The sequence below is a fragment of the Pseudoliparis swirei genome, chromosome 16, assembly GCF_029220125.1.
Source record: "Pseudoliparis swirei isolate HS2019 ecotype Mariana Trench chromosome 16, NWPU_hadal_v1, whole genome shotgun sequence".
Classification (NCBI taxonomy): Eukaryota; Metazoa; Chordata; class Actinopteri; order Perciformes; family Liparidae; genus Pseudoliparis; species Pseudoliparis swirei.
This window is the reverse complement of record NC_079403.1, coordinates 23,495,916-23,521,464: the sequence shown is the minus strand read 5'-3', so window position 1 is coordinate 23,521,464 and position 25,549 is coordinate 23,495,916. Positions and strand designations below refer to the sequence as shown.

The 25,549-nt window shown below is 44.3% G+C and overlaps 1 protein-coding gene across 3 annotated transcripts; it reads left to right on the top strand.

Annotated features, from left to right (window-relative positions):
• The first annotated feature begins 6,570 nt into the window (after window positions 1–6,570).
• On the top strand, window positions 6,571–25,361 carry mc2r (melanocortin 2 receptor). 3 transcript variants are annotated; one of them, XM_056433406.1, is made up of 4 exons: window positions 6,571–6,659; window positions 22,414–22,587; window positions 22,828–23,223; window positions 24,696–25,361. In XM_056433406.1, the coding sequence occupies exons 3-4, from the start codon at window positions 22,871–22,873 to the stop codon at window positions 25,252–25,254; spliced, it is 912 nt and encodes a 303-aa protein (XP_056289381.1). In that variant the 5' UTR covers window positions 6,571–6,659; window positions 22,414–22,587; window positions 22,828–22,870; the 3' UTR covers window positions 25,255–25,361. The 3 variants fall into 3 exon arrangements, with proteins under 3 accessions (XP_056289381.1, XP_056289383.1, XP_056289382.1); XM_056433408.1 differs by lacking the exon at window positions 6,571–6,659 and adding an exon at window positions 8,936–9,017; XM_056433407.1 differs by lacking the exon at window positions 6,571–6,659 and adding an exon at window positions 22,219–22,277.
• The last annotated feature ends 188 nt before the right edge of the window (window positions 25,362–25,549 follow it).

Sequence of the window (25,549 nt, the reverse complement as noted above, 5' to 3'; positions counted from 1 at the left end):
TCACAAGATTAGTCATTGAATTATGATCATTTTGGCATTAGTTGCATGCCAATTGGATAAAAATTGACCGTGCTATGGTAAAATAAAGATGTTGACCTTTTCATGACCTTGACCTTGACCTTTGACCCGATCGATTCCAAAATCTAATCAAATGGTCCCCGGATAATAACCAATCATCTCACCAAATTTCATGCGATTCGGTTCAATACTTTTTGAGTTATGCGAGTAACACGCATACAAATATATAAATAAACTAGAACGGGCACTCGGTAGAGCGCATACCTTCGCATATCACAAGATTGGGCATTGAATTATGAACATTTTGGCATTAGTTGCATGCCAATTGGACAAAAATGTATCGTGCTATGGTAAAAAAAGATGTTGACCTTTCCATGACCTTGACATTGACCTTTGACCCGATTGATCCCAAAATCTAATCAAATGGTCCCCGGATAATAACCAATCATCCCACCAAATTCCATGTGATTCAAGAAGATTTGACCTGTTCATGACCTTTGACCTTGACCTTTGACCCGATCGATCCCAAAATCTAATCAACTGGTCCCCGGATAATAAACAATCATCCCACCAAATTTCATGCGATTCGGTTCAATAATTTTTGAGTTATGCGAGTAACACGCATACAAATATATAAATAAACTAGAACGGGCACTCGGTAGAGCGCATACCTTCGCATATCACAAGATTGGGCATTGAATTATGAACATTTTGGCATTAGTTGCATGCCAATTGGACAAAAATGTATCGTGCTATGGTAAAAAAAAGATTTTGACCTTTCCATGACCTTGACATTGACCTTTGACCCGATTGATCCCAAAATCTAATCAAATGGTCCCCGGATAATAACCAATCATCCCACCAAATTCCATGTGATTCAAGAAGATTTGACCTGTTCATGACCTTTGACCTTGACCTTTGACCCGATCGATCCCAAAATCTAATCAACTGGTCCCCGGATAATAAACAATCATCCCACCAAATTTCATGCGATTCGGTTCAATACTTTTTGAGTTCTGCGAAAGATTTTGACCTGTTCATGACCTTTGACCTTGACCTTTTACCCGATCGATCCCAAAATCTAATCAACTGGTCCCCGGATAATAAACAATCATCCCACCAAATTGCATGCGATTCGGTTCAATACTTTTTGAGTTTTGCGAATAACACGCATACAAATAAATAAATGACGATCCATCCTTTTTTCATAATTTTTTTTCATCTCTCTCAAACATTTGCAACTGTCCAGTCATAATGGGAGGCGATTTTAATACAGTTATCGACTCATCAGTAGACCGATCTAATATTACAAATAATAAACGTACCTGGCAATCCACAGAAACAATAAAACAGTTCATGAGGGATTGTGGTCTTGGCGATAGTTGGCGATTACAGAACCCCAACGCAAGAGAATACTCATTCTTCTCTCCGGTTCACCGTTCATACTCACGCATTGACTTCTTCCTTAACAGCAATTCAATTATATTGGATATTTCAGACTCAAAGATTCACCCTATAATTATCAGCGACCATGCTCCCATAACATTTACATGGAATAGAATTAACATACATAAACCAATCACTAGATGGCGTTTCAATACGTCTCTTCTCAAAGACCCTCAGTTTGACAGTCTGATTAAAAAAGAGTGGGCATCCTTCCTAGAAATAAATGATTCCCCAGAGTCATCAGCGACCCTTCTATGGGAAACAGGGAAAGCAGTTTTAAGAGGAATAATCATTTCAATTTCCGTCTACAAAAAAAAGAAAGAAAAAAAAGAAGAAGCTGAATTGGAACAACAAATCAACCAACTTGAAATCATTAATGCAAGCAACCCAACATTGGAAACTCAAAACGAATTGAGAAAATATAAATTACAAATAAATGAAATAATAAATAATAAAACTCAATTCCTAATACACAGACTTAGACAAGAACATTTTCACCATAGCAATAAATCTGGTAAATATTTGGCAAGTCAAATTAAACAAAATAAGGAAAAAACTACAATCACAATCATCAAAGACTCAACAGGGAATCCAACAAATTCACCCGATGAAATCAATAAAATCTTCAGAAGTTTTTATGCCAAACTTTATTCATCTGAAAAGGACCCACACCCAGAAGACATCCATTCATTTCTCAACAGCATTGATTTACCACAGATTAACAAAGAACAAAATAACACACTTGACTCCCCATTAACACAGGATGAACTTTGTACTGCCCTCCATCTCATGCCCAATAACAAAGCACCCGGACCTGATGGCTACCCTGCAGAGTTCTATAAACACTTTTGGTTCATCATAGCTCCACTTTTTCACAAGATGATAACAGAAATAAAACAAAATTTGCAATTCCCAGCAAGCATGAATACAGCCTGTATATCACTTCTCCTCAAACCAAACAAAGATCCAACTCTTCCATCAAGCTACCGTCCCATTTCCTCCTCAATGTAGACATTAAAATCATCACAAAGGCACTAGCTCATAGATTAGAAAAAGTCACTCCATTTATAATTCACCCAGATCAATCCGGCTTTATCAAAGGTAGACACTCATACACTAATACACGCAGACTGTTTAATTTAATCAACTACTCATCATTACAACAAACCCGAACCATCATCGCCTCCTTAGACGCAGAAAAAGCATTCGATAAAGTAAATTGGACATTTCTCTTAAGTGCATTAAAAAGATTTGGTTTTGGGGAGTCATTTATTAACTGGGTCAAAATTCTATACACTGCAACTACAGCCACCGTCATCACCAATGGACACACCTCTCACAGCTTCACACTGCACAGGGGGACAAGGCAAGGATGCCCACTCTCCCTCACTTTTCATCATTTTCATTGAACCGCTAGCTGCTGCCATTCGTCAGAATACCATCATAAAAGGAATCCAAACACTCAATACCCATCACAAAATCAGTCTTTATGCCGATGATATATTGCTCTTCCTCCAAAAGCCATATTCATCGTTACAGGAAACTATTAAAATTATAGACACATTCTCCAAAATCTCTAACTACTCAATTAACTGGAACAAATCATTCATCCTTCCATTAGACAGTAACAGTCGGGATGGGGCAGGCCACACACCACCTATTCCTTTTTGCACTGGTGTCATCACTTATTTGGGAATACATATTTCCTCCAGGCTGTCAGAGCTGTTCACACTCAACTTCACTCCACTACTTAAAACAATAACCGACGACCTCCTCCGCTGGATGAAACTACCACTGTCACTCATGGGCAGAATAGCAACAGTTAAAATGACAATTCTTCCTAAAATAAATTACCTATTCACAATGATTCCATCTCAACCCACCCACTCCTGGTTCAAATCTCTTGACTCACTCGTTACTAAATTTTACTGGAAAAATAAAACACCAAGAATAAAACTGTCCACTTTACAACAAACAAAAAAAACAAGGAGGACTTGAAGCTCCAAATTTTTCTCACTACTCACTAGCAAACCAACTTCAATACATTCTTAAATGGATCCACCCCACTCACTCAGACAACACATGGTTAGACATAGAACAGACAGTATGTAAGGACATCCAGATTTCAGACCTACCATTTCTCAGCCAATCAATCAAATGCCATCCTTGCTTCAAAATGGTAACAATAGCAGAAACTCTGACAGCCTGGTGGAAATTCCACAAAATCACTAATGTCACTTTTGCACCCTCAAATTTCACCCCTATATGGAATAATCTGGACATTCTAAGCAGTAATAAGCCTTTAAATCTCCACACATGGTCCACTAAAGGCATCACTCATTTGAAACACATCTTTAATCACAATACCCTGGTTTCATTCCCCCATTTGGTTCAGAAGTACGGCATCGGGAAAAATCACTTTCTGGAATATCTACAACTTAAATCATCCTTCAAACAAAATTCAACATTAAGGCCACACATTTGGAATTACCTCCCCCAACCTCACAGTTAATTAATATCACCTCCTCAAATAAATTAATCTCAAAAATATGTAGCATAATATCACACTCTGAAATAATAACCATACCAATAATAAAATGGAATTTGACTTGGCTATCACTCCTGATGCCGACTTCTGGACCAAAATCTGTACTAATATATATTTTATGACCAAAATACAAATTTACAACTAATACAATATAAAATACTTCACAGAATTCACTACACTGGGCACAAAATGTTTAAAATGGGTTTCACTACAGATATCTGTCCACATTGCATGCAAAATACTCAGGATAGTTACATTCACGCCACCTGGCACTGCACACCAGTTCAACACTTTTGGAAACAAATAACTGAGTCACTGTCTGTTTTCCTGGGCTGCCTCATCCCATTATCCCCATCACTCTGTTTACTGGGAGACATCTCATCTATAAACCTGAGCAAAACAAACTGCAAAATACTTCGTGGCCCTAACTATCGCCAAGAAAACAATCCTCGTGAACTGGAAATCAAGGAATAACACACATATCTCACACTGGAAAAATTTAATGTCAGAATATATTTCAATGGAACAACTCACCTCATCTATCATTGACAATACAACAGAACACCACGACATCTGGTCATCATTCACTATATTTTTACAAACATGACACCACTCCTCTTATTTATTAGTTAATTCATAAATGCACACAAACACACATATACACATGTACACATGCATCTGTCTTTCTTTCTTCTTCTCCTTCTAATTATTATTATGTTTTTTTGTTGTTGTTGTTGTTGTTTTTGTTTTTTCTTTCTTTTTTTTCAGAAATACTCTGACTTTATGATGTTATGTCCATTGTTTTGTCGTCTGCATTGTTTATTGTCCTCTAGGTGTTATGTCTATGTATTGTCTTTTGTCTTAAAATAAAGAAATTAAAAAAATTAAATTAAAATAAATAAAAAATCGATTGACAGCCCTACCCACAACACAACCATCGCCTCCTTTTACCGCACAAGTTATATTAGAAAATTATACTTTGGCCTAATTTACTCAGACGGTTGTTTCAATATTAAAACTCGTGAGGAATAAAAAATAAAATAAATAAAATAAATAAATAAATAAAAGGTCATGAACAGGTCAAATGTTTTCGCAGAACTCAAAAAGTATTGAACCGAATCACATGAAATTTGGTGGGATGATTGTTTATTATCCGGGGACCAGTTGACTAGATTTTGGGATCGATCGGGTCAAAGGTCAAGGTCAAAGGTCATGAACAGGTCAAAATGTTCTTGAATCGCATGAAATTTGGTGGGATGATTGGTTATTATCCGGGGACCATTTGATTAGATTTTGGGATCAATCGGGTCAAAGGTCAAGGTCATGGAAAGGTCAAACTCTTTTTTTTACCATAGCACAATACATTTTTGTCCAATTGGCATGCAACTAATGCCAACATGTTCATAATTCAATGCCCAATCTTGTGATATGCGAAGGTATGCGCTCTACCGAGTGCCCATTCTAGTTTCCATATGCATTTCTCTTCATCCATGTCCTTCATTTCACCCCGATACCATAATGTCTTTTTTTCTACACCTCCCACCTAAGTGCGTCCGTCTCTCGGTGACATGGTGTTTAATTAATGAATGAGTGCAATTTACGTATTCCCCCTCCCATGAGATTTTTAAAAAATACGATGTTTTCTTTGTCTCATGTGGGTGTATGTCCACTTATTGTTTTATGCAAAATACTGATATGCACCTGCACCACCCAAACTAAGCTAACAGTCTCCATACTGGTGCTAAAAGCGGGGAAAAACACAAATACATTTGTCATATTCTCCGCCAACAAGAGGAAACCTACACACAGCTCCCTCTGCTCCCACATGGCAGTGTAGCTTTACATTTCTGTCCACTCAGACGGGTGCGAGACTTGATGTAGCAGTGAGTTCTTTTGCATTTACTCGTGTCATAACATCCGTCTGCCGAGCGCCACGGAGACTCAGCAAGGCTGTGTGAATCCTATCCGGGCAGGATGGGGACAGAGGGCACGTCTATTGAGCTTTTTATGCTGTATGTTTACTCATCTTTGTTGAATGGTATATAAAAGAAAACACACCCGAATGAGGCTGATAACATTCAGCCTGGACATGCTGTCTGCGAACCATAGACGTGCAACAAATTATTCCACAGCACCAATTAAATAGGTGGATGTCGGATCAAACTTTCCACGGCAAAGAAAGTCTCTTTGTTTACTTGAGCTTCAGAAGAACGCACGGATGATTATGATGACCGTACTGTGCAGCAGAGAAAAGGAGGAACAGGCTGCACTTCTTTGATAAACGTATTGAATGAATCAAATGTACCAGAACGAGAGAAAAAGGAGGAGGTTCAGTGTCCTTGTTCTGATGTCTCAAATTAGCATACTGACCCCAAAAAAAGGAAGAACAACAACAAAGAAATGGATGAAAAAACATGTGTCACAGCCTTGGTGAGGCAGCCTTTCAAGGCTCCAGCAACAGTGTTCCCATATGGACCCAATCCCCAGCACAAACCCCCCTCGAGGACAGGCTCACTCTATATTTATATCTATCTCTCTCTCTTCAGAGCCTTTTGTCGGGAATTATGACAAAACTAAAAATGACGAATCATCTTTAAAGAGAAAGGCCTCTGAATCAGAAGGTTGTTTCAGCAGCTGGCAGGAACAAGTAAGGCTTTTTATATGATTCAAGCTTCTACATTCACAGTGTTTGATCAAAAATGTGGAAGGGACTCTCCAACTAAAGACTTGTCTATGTGTTGTCTATAGATATATACTATAGGAGTGCATTACTGTAAGTGCATGCTCACTGTAAGCAGCAGGAACCCGAGGTTCTAAGTGGTTAAAGCCTGATGTAGTCACATGATACCATGCTCATAATGCTGTATCTGACCATACGGGCAGAAGAGAGCTAACTAATCACAGAAACCATGGGTTACCATGAGGAGAATCTACCGCTAAGTAACATTTTACCTTCAAATTCAAGCAGATCAACAAAGGTCGTCCGTGTAATGAAAGGACGGCAAGCAGAGGCGAATATGACGGATACTCCGTCTGGATGGAAGTAAAGACTCTTACTTTACCATCGCCGCTCCCACTGTGTGCAGCTCCGGCTGATTCATATGGCATTGATCATCTTTCAATGGGAACTCACCGATAAGTGATGGTCTTACATCGTCATGGCTCACTTGAACCACTGTAGTATTTCTAATGGTTGTAACATTGCTTTCATACGGCTGCCCCCTTTTACGAGAACTGGACAAAGTTTCAATCGTAAATGTGCAGAAAGTTTGTATTTAAATGAACAAACAGTTATATATGGTCTAGCAAATGACAGTCGGTGCTGCTATAACCCAAAAACTACATATATACACTCGGGCTGCAACGAACGATTATTTTGATAATCGATTCATCTGTTGACAATTTTTTCGATTCATCGATTAATCGGATAAAAAAAGAAATAACTGTAATTTTCAATACGGTTTGCTTTGGAATTCTTATTGTTAGTTTAAATACTACATCTTCTCACTTTGTCATGTATACACAGTTTTCACAAAATGTTTCATCATGGACATTTGATTTAAAGTCCTGGAAAGGTCCTGGAGATCCACTGGTCAGCATGTGTGTGAACCAGGGCCGGAGTGGGGCCACTTTTCAGCCCGGGAATTTCAGGCTCAAGACCAGCCCACTTTTTTCATGGTATCGTGGAAATTGGATAAATGAAGCAACAGTTCAGCTCTTACTATCCTGTAGTTCTTTTATTAATACCATGGTCCAACAAATAATGTTACGGTTAAATACAACAATAATAATCCACTTAAGATGAGAAGTTAACAAAATATGCACAACATTAAAAAAGGCAGAAGGGCGTAGCAGGGGTGTCAGACTCAGATTAGGCAGTAGGCCAGATTTGTTGGAGTGAGACCTCATGGGGGCCGTCATTGTCATGGTCATTATCATGGTCATTGTCATGGTCATTATCATTTTTCTGCATGAGTATTATATAGTGGTGATTTACTCCTTTACTACACCCACTTCTGAGCAAACAATGCATCTTGGTTCATCAAGTATTGTACTGCTCTTTCTTAGAATATATAACTTTAATTCATATAATTTCCTCTGTTATCCTCTCTACATGTCCCTGTAGTCATGGCCTCCTCATTGCAAATGTCGGGCTCATCATTTTCAGCAGGAGACAGTCTTATCTGCTGCTCCGAAGCTACAAAGAAAAATTAAGTCATATTACTGCATATTTCAATTTCAATAGTATATATCAATATTTGCATAATATTTGCAAAGTCTATGGATCACCATATTTTGGGTGATATAAAAAGGCTAATATTTTAATTCAATTTAATATTTTGCTTGGGAATAGGTTGACAACGCTACAATGATATTAATCAAGGCTACAACGTTAGCCGAATAGTTATGTTGCTAATCATTAGGCCTTTGTCTCTCTTTACCAGTTGCCACTTGTGTTTGTCCTCTTGAAAATAAATCTGTAAGCTTGGCACATTTGGCAGCATCCTCCTCCAATGCCTTTCTTTTTTTCAACCTGGCTTTTTCAGCCCCTCCTGCCCTCTTCCTCCCGTCCATCCTCCCTGACGCGTATCGTTGCGGTTGGACCGGCCCAGCTATCGGTAGCTGAGAAAACTTTTTGGAAAAGACCGCTAAGGACCGAACCAACTTTATTTTGGAGGGGTGAACTTCCTCGCATGGTATACCGGCTGTAGCCTACCATGCGTGGAAGTTCACCTCTCCCAAAATGAGTTGGTTGGTTCCATAATGGACTGAACCAACTCTAATATCTGGGAGGGGTGAACTTCCTCGCATGGTACAACCCATGCAGAGGCTGCGCTGTCAGAATGCGGAACGTGTGTAGCCCACTTTAAGAGAAGTCAACAAATAAAATTCTCGACCGGCCCAGAAGTGAAGCGGCCCACCGGGAACTCTCCCGATTCTCCCGATTACCCACCCCGGGCCTGGTGTGAACCCTGTCACAAACAGACTGACAGCGCTGACTCGCGTGAGTTTACTAGCCCGACTGTTTGTGGTTTAACCGCGTCATACGCGTCGGTGAGGGGGCGTGGCTTATCTCCGTGGAAAAATATTTTCCGCCATCCGCCACGGAATAATTAACCACTCTTTCTACGTTCTACTTTTTGTGGAAATGCCACACACGTCGTAACACCTAGCGCCCTGGTGTCTGGGTTCATGACATCACCCGTAGGCGCACGCAGCTCCGTGAATGTCACTCCGACGACGTGAATGACTTCCGCATCCAGCGCCACGAGAGCAGCAGCAGCCAATTAGATCCAACAGCGGCTCAAGCACTGGTCTCAAGCCTACTTGAGGATCTGGGAGAGTCCTGGTACCAGAAGGTGGAAACCAGGATGTGAACCCTAGATACTCGTAGACTGGAGGGGGGGGGGGGGATAGAGCAGGCTCAAGCACTGGTCTCAGGGGGGGGCCGATTCTCTGATATATACACATGTACATACATAAATACACACACATACATCGATATAAATATTTACATGTATGTGTGTATTTATATCGATGTATGTGTGTGTATTTATGTATGTAAGGAGGTACAGAGACCGGGGACAGACCGCAGCAGGGCTCTCAAGCAGGCACGTGCACAGATGGAGCCCTAGTGGTGCTCAAGCTCCTCCCCTTTTGCCCTGGATGAGAAAAATGCCCTTTTTGCTGGAGACACATTTTTTTCATTCATCCGTATTTTAGAATAAAAGTTTCTCTCTCGGTCATCAAGTCCCCCCAAATGTGTTTTAATATCCGACGGGGCATTTATTCGAGTTATTGTGAGAATTTCGCCCCGACATGCTCCGCGGCGCTCACGAGCCCCCCCCCCCCTCCTCTTCCCCCCGCCGTGCCCCTCCCTCCTCCTCCTCCACTTCCTCCTCCGCCCAGTGCTCCTCGCGCCACGAAACGGCTGCACCTCCTTCTCCTCTGACCCGCAGCATCAGACAAACAGATCATGACGGCGTTTGTCCCCTAACGTTGTTTTGTGATGAATCAACCACAACATTAGCGCTGCTGAAAACATGACGTCACAACTGGTCCGACGTTTCCGAAAAAAATAAATAAACAAAAACTCACGAAATCCGTGATTTCAAAGCCTCGTCCAGCTGTTTACTGACGTTAGTTATGTTTAGAGAATAGAGAGAGGGAGAGAGAGAAGAGCGAGAAGAGAGAGAAAAGAGAGAACAGAGAGAGAGAGGAGAGAGAAGAGAGAGAGAAGAGAGCTACGGTGATCACATGACCGACAGAATGTCGCCTTTGATCCAAAGCTACAGTGATCACATGACCTACAGAATGTCACCTTTGATCCAAAGCCCCCACAAAGCTACAGTGATCACATGACCTACAGAATGTCGCCTTTGATCCAAAGCCCCCACAAAGCTACAGTGATCACATGACCTACAGAATGTCGCCCTTGATCCAAAGCCCCCACAAAGCTACAGTGATCACATGACCTACAGAATGTCGCCCTTGATCCAAAGCCCCCACAAAGCTACAGTGATCACATGACCTACAGAATGTCGCCTTTGATCCAAAGCCCCCACAAAGCTACAGTGATCACATGACCTACAGAATGTCGCCCTTGATCCAAAGCCCCCACAAAGCTACAGTGATCACATGACCTACAGAATGTCGCCTTTGATCCAAAGCCCCCACAAAGCTACAGTGATCACATGACCTACAGAATGTCGCCTTTGATCCATGCATGGATGAGGTCACAGATGATGTCACAAGGCAGTCTTTAAGCAGGCTCAATAGAAGCTCTAGTTTTCAAAGCTATTTGACCGCAGGCGCAGTGCTTCAACAACTTCCAACCAAGACTTCAAGGATTTATGATATTTGGACAATTTACTTGTGACAGCATGCAGATGGCAAACAGAATGGACAGAAAATTCAACAGTTTTGAAAAGAGTCACCTAGAAAGGGAGAATCAGTTGATGGTTGAATCAAAGAAAAAGAAACAAAAGATGGATGAATACAGTAAGACTGATGAGAATGGGCAGAGTACATGTGAACGAATGATCATACAAGATCAGGAGAGGAAGTTTCAGACCCAGCTCGGCAGGAATGCTTTAGCAGGACAACACCGCGTGCAAATGAAAGAAAATGCACTGCAGAAAACCCAACAGGAACGGCAGAGCAAGACAGATATGGAAGTGGTTGATTTGGTAAAGAGACACGAAAAGCAGAAGAAGGAAAAGGTTGAGAAGAATGCTGAAGCTCTTCAGTCCATCTCTGACCACAGGTTGAAGAGGATCCAGGAGAGAGAGCAGAGGGAAGAGGCTGAGCGTCAAAGCAATGCAGCCTGGCTTCAGGATCAGAAAGATGCCGACAGGTTATTCCTGGAGGAGAAGGAATTGAAGGCACAAAGGATCAGAAAAGAAAAAGTCCAGTTGAACAATTTCAATGACTCCCTGCACGCTGAGAAACTTCAAATTCAGCAGACACCGATGAGGAAGGACCGCAGAACGACAAGAAAAACAGTTGGTGGAGGAGTATGTTTTAGCCAAAATAAGGGGGACATCAATGCAGACACTGCTGCCACCCTGTTGATCCATGATGACAGAGCTAACAGGAAGCAGCAGCAGGATTGCAAGAGACTGGAAAGAAAATCATTGATAATTCCTGAATTACATGAAATGCATCTATGTCCAACTCCCCCACCTGCAGAGCTGAAGAAAGACTCCCAGAGAACCAGTCGGGTTAGAAAGTTGATCAGCAGTCCTGAGGCTGTGTCTGTCAACCACAGATTAGAAAGATGTCATCTGAATAGGGAGAATCAGGTGCTTGCTGAATTAAGGACCTGTAAACAACAAATGGCTGAAGCGGAAGAAGACGGTAGGATTGTGAAGGAGAGGCAGAGTCAATTGGAAACAATTATTATACAGGATCAGGAAAGGGACTGTCAGACCCAGCTCTGCAGGAATGTTTTAGCAAAACAACACCTCCTACAAATCAAAGAAAAGGAACTGCAGAAAGCCCAAGAGAAAAAACAGCAGAACAAGAAATATATGGAAATGGCAAAACACCTGGATGGCCTTCACCCACTGGAACAAATACAGCAGGAAGATGAACACACTTTGCTGAAGCAAGTGGAACACAAAAGACTTGTTGAGGATATCTCCAGAATGAACTCCTACAGAGAGAAAAACACAGAGATACTTAGGACAGAGAAAGAGCAAACCAAACTTGCTTGCGTTGAAATGGAAGGGAAACTGCTTCAAAGAAAAGCTGAGGAAACTGTCAGGTACAGCAGACACAGTTCGTCTTCGCATACTGCTTATGAAAAGATGGCCTTCTTAAAGAAGGAACAAGCTGCTGCCACAGCTGAGAGGGATGAGAAGATCGTTGTCAACGGTTTGGCAAAGAGACGGGCCCAACAGGAAAAGCAGCAGAAGAAAAAGGCTGAGAAGAAAGCTGAAGCTCTTCAGTCCATCTCTGACCACAGGTTGAAGAGGATCCAGGAGAGAGAGCAGAGGGAAGAGGCCGAGCGTCAAAGCAATGCCGCCTGGCTTCAGGATCAGAAAGATGCCGACAGGTTATTCCTGGAGGAGAAGGAATTGAAGGCACAAAGGATCAGAAAAGAAAAAGTCCAGTTGAACAATTTCAATGACTCCCTGCACACTTTCACCAAGCTTCCCCCCCTCCCCAATAAACCACAGAAAAGCACATGTCGTGTCACTTCCCATCTTCCCTCCACATCCTTCCTTCCCCGCCTTTTCTTTTGAGAAGGTAAAACCTTGAGTTGACCTGGAGTCGGCCGGGGCGGGGACCTGGAGTCGTGTGGGGACCTGGAGTCGGCCGGGGCGGCGATGGGGGGCGGAGACCTGGAGTCGGCCGGGGCGGGGACCCGGCATCGGACAGGGCGCGGACCTGGAGTCGGCGGGGGTGGGGACCTGGAGTCGGGTGGGGACCTGGAGTCGGCCGGGGCGGGGACCCGGCATCGGACAGGGCGCGGACCTGGAGTCGGCGGGGGTGGGGACGGGGGGCGGGGACCCGGAGTTGGCCGGGCCGACGACGGGACACGGGGAACCCGGAGTTGGCTGGGGCGGTGACGAGGGCCGGGAACCTGGACTCCCGGCAGAGTTCAGGTTCCCGGCCCTTCCCCGTGTCCCGTTGTCGCGCCAGCCGGGCGACTCCAGGTCCCCAGGCCGACTCTAGGTGACGAGGGCCGGGGACCTGGACTCGGCCGGGGCGGGAACCCGGCGTCGGACGGGGCGGAGGGCGGGGACCTGGAGTCGGCCGGGGCGGCGACGGGGGGCGGAGACCTGGAGTCGGCCGGGGCGGGGACCCGGCATCGGACAGGACGCGGACCTGGAGTCGGCGGGGGTGGGGACGGGGGGCGGGGAACCCGGAGTTGGCTGGGGCGGTGACGAGGGCCGGGGACCTGGACTCCCGGCAGAGTCCAGGTTCCCGGCCCTTCCCCGTGTCCCGTTGTCGCGCCAGCCGGGCGACTCCAGGTCCCCAGGCCGACTCTAGCTGACGAGGGCCGGGGACCTGGACTCGGCCGGGGCGGGAACCCGGCGTCGGACGGGGCGGAGGGCGGGGAACTGGAGTCGGCCAGGGCGGGAGCCGGGGACCTGGACTCTGCTGGAAGTCCAGGTCCCCGGCCCTTCCCCGTGTCCCGTTGTCGCCCCAGCCGGGCGACTCCAGGTCTCCGCCTCCCGTCGCCGCCCCGGTCGACTCCAGGTCCCCAGGCCGACTCTAAGTGACGAGGGCCGGGGACCTGGACTCGGCGGGGACCCGGCGTCGGACGGGGCGGAGGGCGGGGAACTGGAGTCGGCCAGGGCGGCAACGGGACACGCGGAAGCCGGAGTTGGCTGGGGCGGTGACGAGGGCCGGGGACCTGGACTCCCGGCAGAGTCCAGGTTCCCGGCCCTTCCCCGTGTCCCGTTGTCGCGCCAGCCGGCCGATTCCAGGACCCCAGGCCGACTCTAGGTGACGAGGGCCGGGGACCTGGACTCGGCCGGGGCGGGAACCCGGCGTCGGATGGGGCGGAGGGCGGGGAACTGGAGTCGGCCGGGGCGGGGGGTGGTAACCTGGAGTCGGCCGGGGCGGCGACGGGACACGGGGAACCCGGAGTCGGCTGGGCCGGCAATGGGACACGGGGAACCCGGAGTCGGCTGGGGCGGTGACGAGGGCCGGGGACCTGGACTCGGCGGGGACCCGGCGTCGGACGGGGCGGAGGGTGGGGACCTGGAGTCGGCCGGGGACGGGACACGGGGAACCCCATTGTGGCCCAGTGAAGGTGACTGCACATTAGCTTGTTAGGTTTTGGGGCACATAGCAAATTGGACGAAGACATCCATAAACTAACGTACGGAGGCGAACGGCGTAAGGCTGTTTTTCACTGTGTCAAACATATAAGAAATATCAACTTTTTTATATATTTAAAGGGCTATTTAGGTAGTCAACAAACAAACATAAAGTACCTCACACTTAAACTTGGAAAACAATATTAATTCTAATAATTTTCTGGAGGTTTTAATTGCCCGAGGGTAAAATATGTTAGTAAATGTGAAGGTAACAGGAGGGTTAAACAGGTGGAATGAGAATGTATCTGATGGAATCATCCAGGTATTAATACATATCCAACAGTGGATTCAGGAAAAGCTCAAATATGCATCCTCATGCACCAGAGCGCTCTTTGGCTGTGCCTCTGCTCCACTGAGGCGGCGGGCCCAGTTTGGCCCGCCGGCACTCGTGTTCCGTGTCGTCTGCACGTGCCGCGGAGAGGACGTCGCGGTCGTCTGGCGGTGGACCGGATTCTCTGGCCTGGCCTTTGCCCTGGATCTTGTTTTCGATGGACCAGTCCTTGAACGCCTGAAAGAACGAGCTGGCCTCGTCGCAAATGTCTTGGTCCCAGGCGACCCGAGGCTTCAAAGGCACATCGGGCTCCGCCAGCAGATCTTTGGTCGGGCGTGTCAGCTTCACCCTGTGTCTGGGCTGCACCGGGTGGGTGACGTAGTCTGATCTGTAGCTGGTGACGCTTTCAAACGGTGCTTTTCGCACCTCTGGGAATTTAAGAGAGTCGGCTGCAACTTGGACCGCAGTGTTCTGGAAGGGACTTTGGGAGGGACGGCCTGTGACGGCTAATCCTTGGTTGACTGTCAAGCTCTCAGCAGGCTTGTATGGCAGAAGCTTCTTTACTTTCCACGCCGGAAATCTCCTGGTGGAGGGATGGAGAGAAGAAATAGAGAGTGTGAGAGAATTTGAATGGGGGTGTGCATATGTGTTGTTTTCTATTCCCGCAAACAACGACTACTGCTGGTTAAGCGTGCTTACTTCTGTACACCGACGTGTAGTCCTCCACCATGGCAGCCATCTGGTCCGCTCCAAAGTGCATCTGATTGTGTGTGATGCTGCTGCATCTCCGGTGATGTTTGTGTGATTGGGATCGCAGCGGGGCATTATGTTGGGGTTGTTTTGCCCATTTTTTGGTCACACCGAATGATCTGAAACACATGTTATTGTTGGGAATTTTTCTCTTTCTATTTTAAAAAACAGGTCCAAATATATTCATTCTCCTTCTTCTCTGGAAATAATGTGCTGATTTAAATAGCTGCTCAACGCCAGTCTCCTACATCTCCCAGAGTGACACAAGGCACCCAGGTGGGCAAAGACAATCACTGTGTATATTACCTCAGAGTGTTTATTTCAGCACTCGGCCCCTTCAGCGCGTGGTGCGGGTTCCTCTGGGTGGAGCTAGTGATGAGGGTCGTGTGGCAGTGTGGGGGAAGGAACCTCTCCTGGTACTCCGTGGTAAAGGAGGGCTGGGCTCTCGGAGAGCAGAAGTACTTCCTGGACATTGAGTTTACACTTTCAACATCAAGGCAATTGTGCCACAATCTACACTGGACATTCAAATTACATCAGAAAGAAACACCAGGCCCTATATAAATGATAACATATATAACGGGTCGAATGAAATGAAGAAATTAAATGAAGAAATATAACTTGTCACAGATATTGTCAGAAACCCCTTAAATTATTTGTGTTTGAGTGAAAATATACTTTTTATATAAGCATATATATCATTTATAAATCAACCCCCATGTAGTAAACCTGATCACACATTGTTTAATGTCATCCACTCCCTCATTAATAACAACAATAACAACAACAACAGAATGACAGGTCACATAACAACACAACAATATGAAGGACATTTTAAAACACAAGCAGGTCATCAACTAGCTCGTATTTGGAGTAGATCCCTCACCTCATGGTGCGGCCTGCTGGTCGTCCTGCCTCGCGGTGGTTTCACCCGGTGCGGTATTTGGCGTCCTGCGTCTGTGGAAATGTTGAATCGTGCTGTGTGACTACACTGCTGCAGGCCTACATATGAATTATTGACCGAGAGAACATGGCTGTGTGTTGAACCAGTAGCATGCAGCGGCCGAGAGCTTCTAAAAATATACAGCAGTGGATTACTGTGATGCAGGATGAGTTACCATGAACCAGGATGTCGTCCAGGTATACCAGACACTGTTGACGGGGAATGCCTTCCAATACCTTGTCCATCAACCTTACGAAGGTGGCAGGAGCGTTACAAAATCCCAAACTGAGGACCTTGAACTGCCAAAGTCCCCGTCCGGTGCAAAACGCAGTCTTTGGCCGGGCCTCCGGGGCGAGAGGCACTTGGTAATATCCACTGCGGAGGTCCAAGGAAGAGAACAAGGAGGACCCCAAGACCAGGTCCAAAGACTCATCAATACGGGGCAGTGGGTATGAATCTTTCTTGGTTAGCCCATTTACAGGCCGATAGTCAGCGCAGAGTCGGCAGCTGCGTATCTTTTTTAGAACCATGACAACTGCTGCTGCCCAGGGGCTGTCGGAAGGCTCGATGAGAAAGGACTCTCGATGAGAGATCCACTTGAAGACGGGTAAGTGTCTTTATTAAACTGGGGGGGGGGGTGCTGATGGAAATGTCACTCTTGCCTGTCTTCAAAACTTGAGAGCCCTGCCGCAGTGTGGCTCTCCTCCATAGCCAGGTGCACGCACATAAGTCACATCGCCAAGTTTTTTATGATATCAATATATTGGGCGTATTTCCAATAATTTTATGTGATGTTAAATCCGATATTTAAAATAGATATAGATTCTCTGAATTACATGCCCGATACACCGACATATAAGTATTTATGTACATACAAACATATATATACAAATTCGTAGATATATGTACATACATACATATATACACATTCATATAAATATATATATATATATATAAATATATACACTACCGTTCAAAAGTTTGGGGTCATCCAGACAATTTCGTGTCTTCCATGAAAACTCACTTTTATTTATCAAATGAATTGAAAATTTAATAGAAAATATAGTCAAGACATTGACAAGGTTAGAAATAATGATTAATATTTGAAGTATGAATTTTGTTCTTCAAACTTCAAGCTCAAAGGAAGGCCAGTTGTATAGTTTATATCACCAGCATAACTGTTTTCAGCTGTGCTAATATAATTGCACAAGGGTTTTCTAATCAGACATTAGTCTTCTAAGGCGATTAGCAAACACAATGTACCATTAGAACACTGGAGTGATAGTTGGTGGAAATGGGCCTCTGTACACCTATGGAGATATTTCATTAGAAACCAGACGTTTCCACCTAGAATAGTCATTTACCACATTAACAATGTAGAGAGTGTATTTTTGATTAATGTTATCTTTATTGAAAAAACAGTGCTTTTCTTTGAAAAATAAAGACATTTCTAAGTGACCCCAAACTTTTGAACGGTAGTGTATCTATATATACATATATATATATATATACACTACCGTTCAAAAGTTTGGGATCACTTAGAAATGACTTTATTTTTCAAAGAAAAGCAGTTTTTTTCAATAAAGATAACATTAAATCAATCAGAAATACACTCTCTACATTGTTAATGTGGTAAATGACTATTCTAGGTGGAAGTGTCTGGTTTCTAATGAAATATCTCCAGAGGTGTATAGAGGCCCATTTCCATCAACTATCACTCCAGTGTTCTAATGGTACATTGTGTTTGCTAATCGCCTTAGAAGACTAATGGATGATTAGAAAACCCGTGCAATTATGTTAGCACAGCTGAAAACAGTTATGCTGGTGATATAAGCTATACAACTGGCCTTCCTTTGAGCTTGAAGTTTGTAGAACAAAAGTAATACTTCAAATATTAATCATTATTTCTAACCTTGTCAATGTCTTGACTATATTTTATATTCATTTGATGAATAAAAGTGTGATTTTTCATGGAAGACACGGAATTGTCTGGGTGATCCCAAACTTTTGAACAGTAGTGTATCTATATATATATATATTCATAAAGACGGCATTGAAGGCCTAGGTAGAAAATGCATGGCCCGCCACTGCCAAAAAACACATCAGTGAAGGGCTCCGTGTGCATACCAATGGTCTTCATCTTCCTCATTAGGATGATTATAGAATCATGAGGCATATCCAATAGCATAACAATGTCCGTCCTTGTGAAGCCAGCTGTTTGATCATCAGCACATGAAAAAAAGAGGAGAAACTCAGAAGTTAATGAAGTGGAAGACATATGCCGAAATGTTTAATCAGAGAAGTGGAAGGCCGTTGAGATCAGATCTGTGCGGTGTAGTGGGGAGAGAAAAGCCGGGGGTGGGAAGAAAGTGTTTGCATAAGTAGTTGTGTAGATGAAGGCATGTTTGATTTGGTCACATGTGTCTTATATCACATCTGATCCATAGAAGCTGTGATCCAGTCGGCCTATGTTATGAAGCAGGGAGAAAACCCGATATAGCCAATGACACCTTTGTTCACGTACTGATTCTGGTCCGGGGTGTTGGGGGTTTGGGCTTAGGCAGCTGGCTGAGCAAGGTATTCCTGACGTCCCTCCACCCAGCAGCATGTTACAGCTCCTCTTGGGGGATACCAATGCATTCCCAGGCCAGGTGAGGTATATACTGTAATACCTCCAGCGTCTGTCTTAAAACTCTTCCTCCTCCACAGACTACGTGTCAGTCGGGTTCAGGAGTTCGCCCAAGTTCTCTTTCCACCGCTGGACAATACACCCCACTGCTTTCCCTTTCTGAGTAGTCCAAGAACATCCTAAAGGTCTATCCGAACTTCCCCCACACCCAGTTTTTTGCTCTGGCAACCGTCAGAGATGCAGTACCTTCTGGCCCTCTTGGCACCTGGAAGACCCCGTTGGCCATTCAAGTCCAGAAAGGCTTCCGTCTTCAGCTTGACAGCCTCCTTCACAAAATGATGTTTTGGATTCCATCTCCCCAACCTCTCCATCTCCAGGAGCCGAGCAAGCCCCATGGGTCTAGGGCAGGGGTGTCCAAAGTCCGGCCCGCGAGCCAATGGTGGCCCGCGGTCAGATTTCATATGGCCCGCGACATCGGTCATATAATGTGTTATTTGTGGCCCGCCAGATCTGTCAGAATAAATAAATCATAAAAACTTGAAAGACGTAATTCCTCCTTTCTAATGTATCTGGCTCTGCGTGGCGTGAACCCTTCTCCAAACCTATTTGCCATGGCGACGGCAAAAAAAAGGAGAAAAGTTGACAGTGAGGGCCGCCGCTTTCAGGAGCGGTGGGAATTACAAGTGTTTCCCATACTATGAGAACAGGGTGGGGGTCCGCCCCACTGACATGTTCTCTATAGCGCCAGATTACAACATAAGTAATGTCAGGTTGTTTTATTCAACTAAACGGTCGTATATTATTGATCGTATCGACACAGCGGCATGTCATTTCTGTCTCTACGTGGTGGCGTTCACACTTCTCCTGGCTCTCGGTATCCCGGCGGAGCTCCGCCCCCATGCGCACAGACAGGTGCGCACATACAGGTGAGCGCGCTCCAACCAGCCGGCAGAGAGCGTCCAATATGTCGCGGGAACAGCAAACCGATACCTCTGCGTTCCCACGGTGGTGAAGACGGACATACGGAGGTGGTATTCCGTTTTTCCGTTTTTGGTTTTCAAACGGAAAACTAAAAAACCACGTGATTTCCGTATTCCGTATTTGGAATGAAACGAAAAAACGAAATAACATTACGTACACGGACCGACACGTCGTCTCAGAGTAGCTCTCTGCTAGAGCAGAGACGAGGTGGGGCGCGAGGGTGAATGCAGATTCTTTTATTTCAAGACCTTGTTTGAGAACTTCACATATTACAAACTACACGGACATAAAACTAAGTCATTCATAAATAAAGAGGGAAATGCCAGGCGCCTACTTTCGTGTAAATGTGTACGTTACAGCGTTAACCGGTTACGCTGCGCATGCGTGACATACTAGATTATTGGCGACTTGCCAGGTGTTACCTCTCAGCGTTCCAGCTGTTGCCCTTCAAAACAAGAGCTCAACATTGAGCATGATTGAGAGTGGCCGTATCAAGCCTGCAACCCCGTTTTAAAAAGAGGTGAAGTGGAAAGCCCATTTTATCACACAGAGTAAAACGTGATGACTCAAACATATCTGCACTTGTTTTGTTTTTCAAAGGTTGCGCGTTTTTGTTATTTTGAAAATATATGCAGTGTAATTAACACTCAGTAAAACTCTTAATGCCCAAATTCTTGATCTTATTTGGTTTAATTTGTCACAGGTTGCACTTTATTGATATTATCTTGAAAAGGTATTCAGTGCAAAACAGGTTAATTGCAGCCACAATAAGCTAAATGTGAAGTGTGTTGAACGGTAACATATGTCATTAACAGTGAAAAACCTGTAGATGTGACAAACTATTGTGTTTCTGAAAAGATCTAGGCAAAGATAAGGGCAAAATTAATTAGTTTGTAAGTGTAATGATAACAGACCACTTTGCATTACTTATAACTCCTGTTTAAAATGTTCATTAAGCAACGTTATGTAACTCATAGAAATGTAAGGTATTCTATATACAGCGTTTTCATTGTTATCTGACTGAATGAAAGGCAGACTTGGTTCTATTATATGTGGTTACATTGTCATTTAAAAAATAAAAGTAATTGTGACAGTTAAAATACATTGTTTTATAACAGTCTATATTCATGTAACTTTTGTGGTTTAAAAAAATGTTTAAATGAACTATTGGCCCTCGGGCATCTTGACTTTATCACAATTGGCCCTCATTGCAAAAAGTTTGGACACCCCTGGTCTAGGGTGAGAGACCTGGTCTGGGGGGGCCTCCCTTTCCCTTTTCTGGCGAGGTGCTGCAAAACTCCTTTTTGGCCAATTCATATAGGGTCTGTGAATTGCTCGTCGGGAAGATTTATAGTACGAGGTTCGGGATAAGGGTTCAGCCAAACACACATTGTCTAGGAAACAGTAAACACATCATATATACGTTTCTTGGATTTTCCAGCCCTTCAAACTTGTCTCTGTTATTTCAACATGTGTTGTGTTTAGCGATAATTTAAAAAATAATTCTATCATTGCTTGACATCTTGGCTCTTTAATCGCCCACTCAACCTCTCAGCGTGAGCACTTTAAAAAATAACCCGTTAGGATTTTTTTCTCATATATCACAGAAGTACAAAGACACACACACACACACCGGGCACAAATAAATGATTTAGTACTTTAGTGAAGTGATTGTACCACCGGTGGAGATAATTCCCTTCCATGTCATTATGTGGTCAATAAATCATTCTGAGACTCTGGACAAGGCGGATGGCGAAATGAAGAGGCCTTTTCACACCTTCGGTTGTTGCTCTTCTTTATCATTATTTATTCTGTACGCGGCGAAAGTCGAGCGGTGGGTACGGCGTCGTCGGCAACAAACTCATCGATTGAGCCGATTCTTGCTTTTTCGTGAACGCTAATGCCGAGGAACACGCTGTTCAGCTTCACCACTTCAATTAGCCTCATTTGAGTCTCATGCTCCACGGATTTCAGACTTTCTGCTTTTGCGTTTCTATAATGAGAAATTTGAAGTTTTTTGTCAAATGTGGAGATGAAGGGACAGAGGAGTTAAACATTGGATTTAATAACGAATCCGTGATTGTTCTGAAATCACAGAGACCGCTCAGGGGTTTAGGTATAAGTTTGGTATAATTATTCTAATCATGCTCAGTCTGTGGCCTGGCAGGTGTCCTCCAACACCAATCACAGAGTAGTTCTGTTCACTATAAATATGATGATATTCCTTTCGAAATGTTTTTTTTGATCACTGTCCAATTACAAAGGAGGAACCAAACATGTTCAAGTTGAATGAACGGCAAGATGAGCAGTGAGACGCGAGAGGAAAGGTGAAACTCATCAAAGAGAAAATACAGGTGCATTGCAAACGAAGGACTTCAAGTGCTCTATGAGTCACACCGACATCAGCGTGTGAGCGTTCAACAAGAGCAGCGTGACTGACTCTGCGGGTTATATCGAATTTAATGAATTTCACTTTCGTTTTTTCCGCAGGTGAAGAACAGAAATCCAGATCTCACGGGCAATAATTGACCATCTTTCTCTCAGACCTGGACAAACTCACAGCCTGGAACAGCCACAGGAAGGCAGACGGCTGTAGATAACGACTGAGCTGTGCCAACACCCTGAACCCCCCCACTCCCCAGGTGGAAATAGGACATGCAGTAGGTAAAAAGGACATTTTGTGACAGGTTACGATACCATTCCTGATTACTAAGTGGAGGAAGTACACCTCCACTACCATGCTAGTTCATTGCTGGTCATATCGTCCAACTGCAGATTATAGGCATGAATGAAAAATGGAGATACTCTGATAACTTACTCTACTCTAACCTTGAGGCCATCCAGTACAGAAGTTACTCCTCTGAGCGTCTTGAGAACGTAACCTGAACATCGATGTCTCGGTAGCTGCGGTTTCGACGCTAACCGTATTCCACACCCGGACGTGAACATGAGCGCCACCGCGGCGAATCACTCGGACTGCCCCGAGGTGAAGGTCCCCGTGCCTCTCTTCTTCACCATCGGCGTGGTGAGCCTGGCGGAGAACCTGCTGGTCGTGGTCGCCGTCATACGCAACAGGAACCTCCACTCGCCCATGTACTGCTTCATCTGCAGCCTGGCGGCCTTCAACACCATCGCCAGCCTCACCAAGACCTGGGAGAACCTGATGATCGTGTTGGCCAACGGGGGACACCTGGAGAAGAAAGGGCCCTCCGAGACCAACCTGGACGACGTGATGGACTCCCTGCTGTGCATGTCGTTCGTGGGCTCCATTTTCAGTTTCATGGCCATTGCTGCAGACCGGTACGTACACTAGCGTTCAAAAGTTTGGGGTCACCCAGACAATTTGGTGTTTTCCATGAAAACTCATACTTTTATTTATCAAATGAATTGAAAAATTAAAAGAACATAAAGTCAAGATATTGAAAAGTTTAGAAATAATGATTTTTATTGGAAATATTAATGTTATTCTTCAAGCTTGTGGCGCAAAGGAAGGCCAGTTTTATAGCTTCTCTCACCAGAATAACTGTTTTCAGCTGCGCTCACATAAAAAGGGCTTTCAAGGGTTTTCTACCCCTCCGCTAGTCTTCTAAGGCGATAACACAATGTACCATTAGAACACTGGAGATGGGCCTCTACACACCTCTGTAGAGACTTCATTAAACACCAGAGAATAGTCATTTACCACATTAACTATGTATAGAGTATATTTATGATTCATTTAATGTTATCTTCACTGAAAAAAACTGCTTTTCTTTGAAAAGTTAGGACATTTCTAAGTGACCCCACACTTTTGAATGGTAGTGTACATGGAGCACAGGAATGTTTTACCTGGACATTTACAGCGATAGTTTTGAATGTGATGTTATTAGTGTATTCCACCATAGCCCAATCCATCAGAATCCCCATAGCACAGGTATAATGATGCTTAAAGCTATATGTGGTTCCATTTAATCTGACTAGTGAAGTAAACAACGATTCTGGTGGGTATAGCAAAAAAGTTGAAGGATTTATTTGATCTGTTTGAAGTTATTCTCTCTAGATTGTGGACCCGATAACTAATTATCCTCGGCTTATATTTAAATTCAAAGCATCAGGTCTCACTAACTAGGACTCTGGGGAGAATTTGAAAACGTCTGACATTTTTTATCTGGGCTCTAACTCGTAGATCCACAGATTATTAAAATAATTTTCCGAATGCTTTCTAGCAAGACATGTACACGGCAGCACTCGTGTCAGGTCATGTCAGCATATTTCTATATCTATAGATAGACAGATATCTATCTATAGATATAGGAATATATATATATAGAGAGAGAAATATGTATATATCTATCTATCTATAAATATTGTTATATATATATGTATATATAGATCTTTGTATATATCTTTCTAAATATCTATCTTTATATATATATATGTATAAACAGTATATATATATGTATATAAATCTATATATATATACTTATATGTACAGTTTCTTTATACATATATATGCACATATACATATATATATATATATTTTAATATATATATTTATTTATATATATTTAAATGATATATATACATATATATATATATTGTAATAAATATATATATATTTTCTATATATTTAAATTATATATATATATATATATATATATATATATATATTTGTATCAATATATATTATATATATATATATATAAATTATATTTGTATATATACCGAATGTAGCTGGCTACTTGTATAGAAACAGACATTTCAGATGTAAACAATGATTTGTTTCCCTCCAGTTACATCACCATCTTCCACGCCCTCCGCTACCACAACATCATGACGATGCGGCGCACCAAGACCGCGCTGGCCGTCGTCTGGACGACGTGCGGCGTGTCCGCCGTGCTCATGGTGCGCTTCTTCGCCTCCAAGCTCATCATGATCCTCTTCGTCGTCTTCTTCGTCGTCTCCCTGGCGATCATCTGCTTCCTCTACGTCTACATGTTCATGTTGGCGCGCATCCACGCCAGGAAGATCGCGGCCCTGCCCGCCGTCGGCGGCGGGAAGTGTCGGCGTCGGAGGCGATGGGGCGGCGGCACGCGAGGGGCCCTGACCCTCACCATCCTGTTCGGGGTGTTCGTGGTGTGCTGGGCGCCGTTCTTCCTCCACCTCGTCATCATCATGGTGTGCCCCGCCAACCCGTACTGCGAGTGCTACCGCTCGCTGTTCCAGCTGCACGTGTTGCTGCTGATGAGCCACGCCTCCATCGACCCCGCCATCTACGCCTTCCGCAGCGCCGAGCTCAGGCGCACCTTCAGGAAGATGCTGCTGTGTTCAGAGTGGAAGAGGTGCAGGTAGAGGGGGGCCGTGATACGCACCTGGGGGCCAACAGTACTCACACACCTGGGGGCCGTTATACGCAGCTGGGGGCCAACAGTACTCACACACCTGGGGGCCATGATACACACCTGGGGGCCAACAGTACTCACACACCTGGGGGCCGTGATACTCACCTGGGGGCCAACAGTACTCACACACCTGGGGGCCATGATACGTACCTGGGGGCCAACAGTACTCACACCTGGGGGCCATGATACACACCTGGGGGCCGTGATACACACTTGGGGGCCGTGATCCGCACCTGGGGGCCAAC